General features: G+C 38.0%; 1 protein-coding gene across 7 annotated transcripts in view; it reads right to left on the bottom strand.

Annotated features, from left to right (window-relative positions):
- Positions 1 to 216: 216 nt before the first annotated feature.
- The window catches only part of FGGY (FGGY carbohydrate kinase domain containing), a 367,647-nt gene continuing 360,190 nt past the window's right edge, over positions 217 to 7,673 (bottom strand). For all 7 annotated transcript variants that reach the window (XM_025052081.1, XM_015595081.2, XM_025052082.1 and 4 more), the window contains 2 exons: positions 6,278 to 6,339; positions 217 to 1,477 (listed from right to left, as the gene is read on the bottom strand). In XM_025052081.1, the coding sequence (XP_024907849.1) occupies positions 1,396 to 1,477; positions 6,278 to 6,339 (144 nt within the window). In that variant the 3' untranslated portion in view covers positions 217 to 1,395. The remainder of the gene's footprint in view (positions 1,478 to 6,277; positions 6,340 to 7,673) is intronic.

The following is a 7,673-nucleotide window of genomic DNA, read 5'->3' as shown; positions in this document are numbered from 1 at the left end:
TTATGTTGCTAAAGTCTCATATATCCTCTACCCAAACTCATCTGAGCAACGACAGACTTAGAATCAACATTAGCAGTTACTCTTGGGTCTGAAATGGTGAGTGTGTATATGTACACATGTGTCTGTCTGTGTGTGTTTATGTGTACGTTATGGTAAAAGCTAAAGCAACTTTTTTTTTCAAACACCTGTCTATATCAAAAGCTTTTAGCCATCATGTTTCATTAGTTTCCTTTAATCTGGAAACTTTCCATAGCCTTGCATTTTCTTTATAACATAGACATTTTTGAAGAATATATAATTCATTAAAAAAAATAGAATGCTGCCCATTTTGAGTTTGTCTGATGTTTCTTTAGCTTAGATTCAGGTTATATATCTCCAGCCAGAATGATGCTGTGTCCTTCTCAGGCTATCACATCTGGAGGCACATGATGTCCATCTGCCCACCTGAAGTTAATTTCGATCACCCAAGAAGGTGTTGTCCTATTTCTTCCCTGTATAGTTAACATTCTTTTTCCTCCTGTAACTAAGAAACATTTTAAGAACATGCATGCATACATCCTATTACTCATCAAAATTCTCTCTTGGATCCATTGATGATTCCTGCCTGTACCTATCTTTAATATGATGACTGCAAGATGACAATTTTGCAATTAAATGCAATATCTGATTCTAGACTGTATCCTGTACAGGAAGAAGAAAAAAAACACCATAAAGGATGTTATTGAGTTACTGACAAAACCGGAATATGAACGGCAGCTTAAATAAAAGTGCTATATAAAAGTTAAGTCTACTGAAATTTACCCTCAAAGGACTCATAAAAATTTATGTGTATATACTTACATACACATGGAGAATGTACAAATATAATAAAGCAAATGAGGTAAATGCTAAAAGGTAAAAGTTAGATACTGGAGTGTTCTTTGTATAATTCCTATTCTTGTATCTTTTCTGTAAGTTTGAAAGTATTTTCAAATGAAAAGCTAACAACAAGCTTTTAGTCCCTATAGAATAAACATTAGATGTCCTACCTAAATCACTATAAGCCTTTCATTTAATGGATGACCTTGAATCAATTAACAAATATAAGTTTCTCCTGGACTGAATGATCCCCAAGGTCAAGTCCCATCGGAGATCCCATGTGAGATGTCTGTCTCCATGATAGGGCCTGTGGAAACTGCCACCTGATGGCTTTTAGCCATCATGTTTTGTTATTTTGAAATGGTAGTATGTTGAAATGGAGGCCTCTAGTTCTAGTTACACATGTCTTTGTTTCTTTATTAAAAGACAATACAGAAATGATAAAATGATACCTAAAGGGTCTTGAATATAAGATGAAATGACAGAGTCCCTGATGCAATAACTCAGAACCTTCTGGCATTGGACCTGTAAGCTTTGTCAGTCCCCTTTCATGATTGCTGCATACTCCTTCTGGTGTTCAACCAGCTTCAGGAATACTTGATATTTCTTGTCATAATATCTGTGGGAGACAAATGAATACACTGAATGATCGCAGACAAACTGTTATGCAGCTTCCCCTTACATTTAGAATGGCAATATATCTGTTATGGTTTTGCACATACACTCCCATTTTTTGAATCCTTATAGCGTCCTGAGCAATGGATATTATTATTTCTATTACCTCTAACTTATATGGGGTGTTATCTTCATTTTAGAAGCAAAGACATTTGCTTGGAGAGGCATATCTAAAATAGGGTAGCTAAAAATTGGCAGGGCTAAAATTCAAACTCAGGTCTGTCTGAACTCAAAGCCTTCACTGTAATGTACTAAAAGGCTCAGGTTTAACACAGGGCCTTTCACATCCCCAGCTTCAATAAACATTTATATATATGACTAGCTGCAGGTTTGACGACTGGTTTAAAACCACAGCCTGACCAGGGACAGGACTAAACATGTAATTACCCTTTGCGGATTCCACACCTACATTTCCTTTGCAGACTGCTTTATTTGGGAGTAAAACCCCATGAAAACGTGACTAATGCCATTCCTACAGCTATGCTTTGCCTTTAGGCATCCCATAGTGGACTCTGCCCTCCCTGTACTCTCTAGCTGATTCTTCAGGGGAGAACTGTTAGAACTTGATGTTGGCCATGAGTCAGATGGCAGAGCAGCCCAATCCTGAAAGAGATAAGAGTAGCTAAGACAAATTATACTTGAAGACTTGCGACTTTGTCCATACTGTTCTTGCTTGGGAGGAGCTGACATAGGTTGAGGGGTTGATGAGACCAGGTTAGCATGTCTTGATAGATTCTGTGGTGCTCTGAAAGGAAGTCCTCATGAGGGAGCTTTGGTGCAAGCTTGTGATTTGGGGGAGAGAGACTGCAAGAATAACCCTGGAACTTCTCCTTATAAATATGCAGAGCTAAATAGATTAATAAAAGTTTCCCCCATCCCCCAAGCATTTCTTTCTTAAGTATTATGATAACTCAAGAGCTGTGATGGGGCCAAATACAGCTTTGAAAGGTGGACTCTGAAGCCTGGATTTGAATCGCAGCTTGGCCCATTACTAGCTGTGTGACTTTGGATATGTTTCTTAATCTGTGCCTAAATGTCTCTATTTGTAAATGGGAATAATTATAGGATCTACTTGAAGAGCTGTTGTGTGAATTAATCCAGGTAATCTATGAAAGGCACTTAGAACACTGCCTGGTTCATAGTAAGCGATATCAGTGCTAGTTATGGTAACTACTTTAAAAAAAATTAATATTCCAATATTATCATCAATCTAGCTATATGTGGGTTCTACTAAAACTCACTTGGTGAGCCTCCAAATTTATTAAACATAGAATGATTTTGGGAACAGTAATTTTCCTTTTTTAATAATACGCTGACAGTTTAACCTTAAGCAATTCTTTCACTCTATGAGGTGGATTTCCTAACTTAGGAATCTCAAAACTGCTAGAAGGGAACTTGGGTCCCTTCTCATATACTTGAAGATTTCCAATTTTAATATGGACAATTTTTTGTTGGCCTTATTCTTTGTACAGTGGGGAAGACATTGGTTTTGCAGGCAGTGAGAACTGGGTGACTTTGGGCAACTTCTTTAAATGATCTGAACCTCAGTTTCCCTGCTAGAAGAGAGTGGTAACAGTACCTATGCCACAGAGTGACTGGATTTTAAACAAGAAAACGAACATGATACACTTTCTGAGCTGTCAAGTGCTAACTGATGTTCTTATATGCTTCTATTATCTTGAAATGCCCAGAAATTGATATTTTTTCCTTTTTTTTTTTTTTAAACACAGAAAACTGAGGTCTAAAGTACTTTTTCCCCCTGTGCTTTATAGTTTTCAATTATTTTTTATTGTGGTAAAATACACATAACCCAACATTTGCCATCTGAACCATTTTTAAGTATACAGTTTAATGGCATGAAGTACATTCACACTGTTGTGCAACTGTCAGCAACATCCATCCGCAGAACTCTTTCCATCTTGCAAAACTGAAACTCTATACTTGTTAAAGAATAACTCCCCACTCTCCCCTCTCCCCAGCCCCTGGTAATTACTATTCTTCCTGTCTCTACGATTTTGATTACTCTAAATACCAGTGTAAATGGAATCATACAGTATTTCTCTTTGTGACTGGCTTATTGCATTTTGAATAATATACGGTTCATCCATGTTATAGAATATGTCAGAATATCTTTCCTTTTTAAGACTGAATGATATTACATTGTACATATGTAATATACCACATTTTGTTTATCTATTCATCCACTGATGGACACTTGGGTTACTTCTATGTCTTAGCTACTATGGATAATGCTGCTACAAACAGGAGTGTACAAATATCCCCTTGAGCCCCTACTTTCAGTTCTTTCGAGTATATACTCAGAAGTGGAATTTCTGGATCATATGGTAATTCTATTTTTAATTTTTGAGAAACCACTATACTGTTTTATACACATTCCTACCAAGAGTGTGCAAGGGTTCTAATTTTTCACATCCTTGTCAACACTTGGTGTGTGTGTAAATATATATGTATAGTAGCCATCCTACTGGGTGCGAGGTGATATATCATTATAGTTATGATTTGCATTTCCCTAATGACTAGCGATGAGCGATGTTGAATATCTTTTCATGTGTTCATTGGCTATTTATATATCTTCTTTGGAGAAATGTCTATTTAAATCCTTTGCCCACTTTTGATTCGAGTTGTTCTGTTGTTGAGTTTTAGGAGTTCTCTATATTCTGGATTAATTGCTTATCAGATAATGATATGCAAATATTTTCTCCCATTCTGTGGGATGCCTTTTTTTCTGTTGATAATACTTTTTGATGCATAAAATTTTCTATGACACTTTTAAGTGACTGCTCTAAGACTGCAGATAAATTCAGTCTGGGAATAAGGGTAAAATTTAGGATCCTCCTACAAAGTCACTAGATTAAAGTCACTAGATTATATTATTCTTTGATCTGGACTTATAAATCAACCAAATCCCCTCTCTTGCAAATTCTCCCTACACACAGTTTCTCCTCTGTGGTACAGACCTAAGTAAATGTTCTGTACAGTTTATAATGTGATTTGAGACCAGATGTGAGAGTAGCTCAGAGGGAAACTGGCTCCCTTTCTACTTGCAAATCTTCAGGCAGCCTGCAGATGGTGATAGAGCATTGTGTGTGCCTCTCTCCCAGAGGAGGGCTCTCAGATGACAGCAAGAAGCTAAGGATTCTTTGCAATAGGAACACATGGATTTACTGAAAGAATTTAAAAGCAGACTTCTCTCAAAAGTCTTGGGAGGGTCAACAAAAACACGGGGCGGGTGGAGGGGGTAGAACGATGTTTCTAATTTCAACAAAAGAGGGATGCTGCTAGCCTATGGCTTCCTCTGCATAGGGAACTCAGATCTCGCAGGATTCCTGAGTCAAGCTCCTCCATGTAAGGGCCAGTTCCTCTCACCCCTGTATTTAGAGGAGGGATTGTATTCAGAGGTTAACAGTCCAACATCATTTGGAGACATTCTTTAAAAAAAATGAAAAGAAATTGGATGGCTTTTTCTGTGGTTATTTCTAACTCTGTTAAATACTGATTGTGCTTTGGTGGGATCAGCATCTCTGACCATCCATTATACAAGGTAGAATCTGCTTTTATGTCTTAACCTCAAATACTTTCCTAAAATTATAAAAGGCCTTTGCACAACTGTCCCTTCATCTTTAAACTTAATACCGGTGATTTAATACAGATCTTTTTCATCTCTCATCTAGATGATTGAAAAAGCCTTCTATCTCATCTCTCTGCTTCTACCCTTAGGCTCTCTAATTCATCCTGTAAGAGGGATCTTTCTAAAACTCGCATCTGACCAGGTCCTACCACTGCCAGAAATTCAGTATCTCCATTCTGCCTGTAGGATGGAGTCTGAAGTCTTTAGCATGGCCTCAAACTCCTATGCGATGACCCTGTGTATTCCTCCACGCCCAGTTTCACTTCCTGCCATTCCCCATCTCATGCTTTGTATTGCAGATTTATGAGTGGTTTATAGTTACACGAACATATCATGCTGTTCTCACCTTTATAATTGCATATGTTATTCCCTATACCAAGTATGTCCTTCCTTATCTTGTCCTATCTCATGACAATTTCTTTTAAGCATTTAAAGTCAGCTAAACTTTAAACTCTTCTCAAAAGCTTTCCCTCACCCCTGTAGATCACATTCCTTTCTTCCTTGGGCTACTCTGTCACCTGGTCATATTTCTATTGTAGAACTTACCCTTTGTTCTGAAATGATCTTTGTGCATAAATAAGACTGTATCTTATTCCCCTCTAAATCCTGCCTAGAGGCTAATGAGTATAATGCCTTGAATACAGCAGGAGTTCAATATACTAGTGTTTTGTGACATGGGGTTAAAATACTGATCAAGGTTATGATATAGCCCTCTTTGCCAAGCGATGCAAAGGGTAAAAAAACCAAACCAGAAGAAAACAAAAAAACAGACAGATGCTCCTGTGTCCTTTGGTGGAAGATAAAAGAGATCCACATTTTAGAACATAGACCAGATTTGCTGCTAATGATATAGGGAAAAGAACATTGGTCTGAATATTCAGAAGTGTGTTTGACCCCCAGGTCTGGCCCTACATAACTCTGTGATCTATGTAGGTAACTGAAAGTGACTTTATCTCTCCGGGACTTGGTTTTATCAACTATTAAATGAAAGGACTGGATTAGCTGACCTCCAAGGTTTATTCCAGCTCTAAAGTTGTGTGTGTTTGTATGCTCTCATTCCTTACCATTGTGCATATAAAAAAAAAATAAACTTACCTTTTATCCTCAAGTCTGGGAAACACAACTTTCCCAACTTTGCTCATTCTTGCCATTGCCTCCTGTCAAATGGAAGAAAGAACACAGAGAGGTGAGTTGGAAAGTTATAACTGAAGTGAGGCTTGTCATAGGCAAGAACATTCTAATTAGAATTCATTTCCCCTTAAGATATTCAGTTAGTCCATTTTTTTTTTCCAATTTATTTTCTCCAGTGTTGGGAATAAAACCCAACTGGACACTAAGAGTTACATTTATGATCACACAGCCGGGGCTTGATAAATGATTATATATTGAAGCCTCTAGGGCATAAATAGCCCAGAAAGTGAAGCTTTTGTGATCGCTCCCAGGGAGTGATGGGAGGAAATTATTTCTCCTTCTCATTGCCTGGACACGAGGGCTTAAGAAGGCAACATAACCAGCCACTAAGCATATTGTCTGCTTAACTCAAGATAACAATAACTGAGTTAAACTCACTTTGCACCTGTACTGTAGGATAAAATATTTAAGACCTCTTTATTTTGCCTTCAGCTTTTGTCCAGTAGTCTTTGAAATTGTGAGTACAGGTATGGGATCTCTGGGCTAAGTCTAGACTTGAGTTCTGGTATGTGACTTTAGGACATTCTTGTTTTTATAGTAAGATAATTGGGCAGACAGCAAGTTGCAATGTCTGGGTGGACATGGTGTATACAGCATCAAGATCAACCATGGATTACATTGGCCCCATTATATGACCAAAATGGTGTGGTTTCCTTGGGAAGTCTTCCAATGCTGTTAAAGTTATGAGAAAGTTAGGGGAAATGGAATGAACCCATACTTTGGCGTTCAGCAGACTTGACCTGGGAGACTACAAGCAATAATATGACAAAGTTCCTCAGAACAGGCCCTGTCTTAGAAACAATTACTGACATCTTATTCTTAAGGATGTAGTCATTCTGGGGTCTCATGTACAACTTCTTACTCCACATATTTATTAATTACTCACTATGTACCAGATGCTATGCTAGGGACATAGATTTGCATAAGACACCCTCTTTGTCCTAGAGAAACTCAATGCTAGCAGGGAAGGAAAAAATGTAAAAACTGACTGCCACACAGAATGTGAAGGCTCCTGGGTATTTTCAAAACATGCAAGTGGCCCCTGCCCATCCTTGCCACCTTACTGTGATTTACACACACACACACACACACACACACACACACACACACACACACACACACACCTTATTTACCTCTAACCCTCTTCTGACATGCCATGTATTCACTGGCCGATATGTTCCTTATCTACCCTCTCCACCCCTTGGCCTAACCAAAATGTAAGCTATAAGAGGCCAGGGCATTTTCTGTTTGCTTCTTAATCTCAGCACCTAGAATATTCATAAAACATCGAGATTCTTCT

The sequence above is a fragment of the Pteropus alecto genome, unplaced genomic scaffold (genome assembly GCF_000325575.1).
Source record: "Pteropus alecto unplaced genomic scaffold, ASM32557v1 scaffold25, whole genome shotgun sequence".
In the NCBI taxonomy this organism is placed as follows: Eukaryota; Metazoa; Chordata; class Mammalia; order Chiroptera; family Pteropodidae; genus Pteropus; species Pteropus alecto.
The sequence above is the reverse complement of the archived record's forward strand: the minus strand, read 5'-3'. Positions and strand labels throughout refer to the sequence as shown.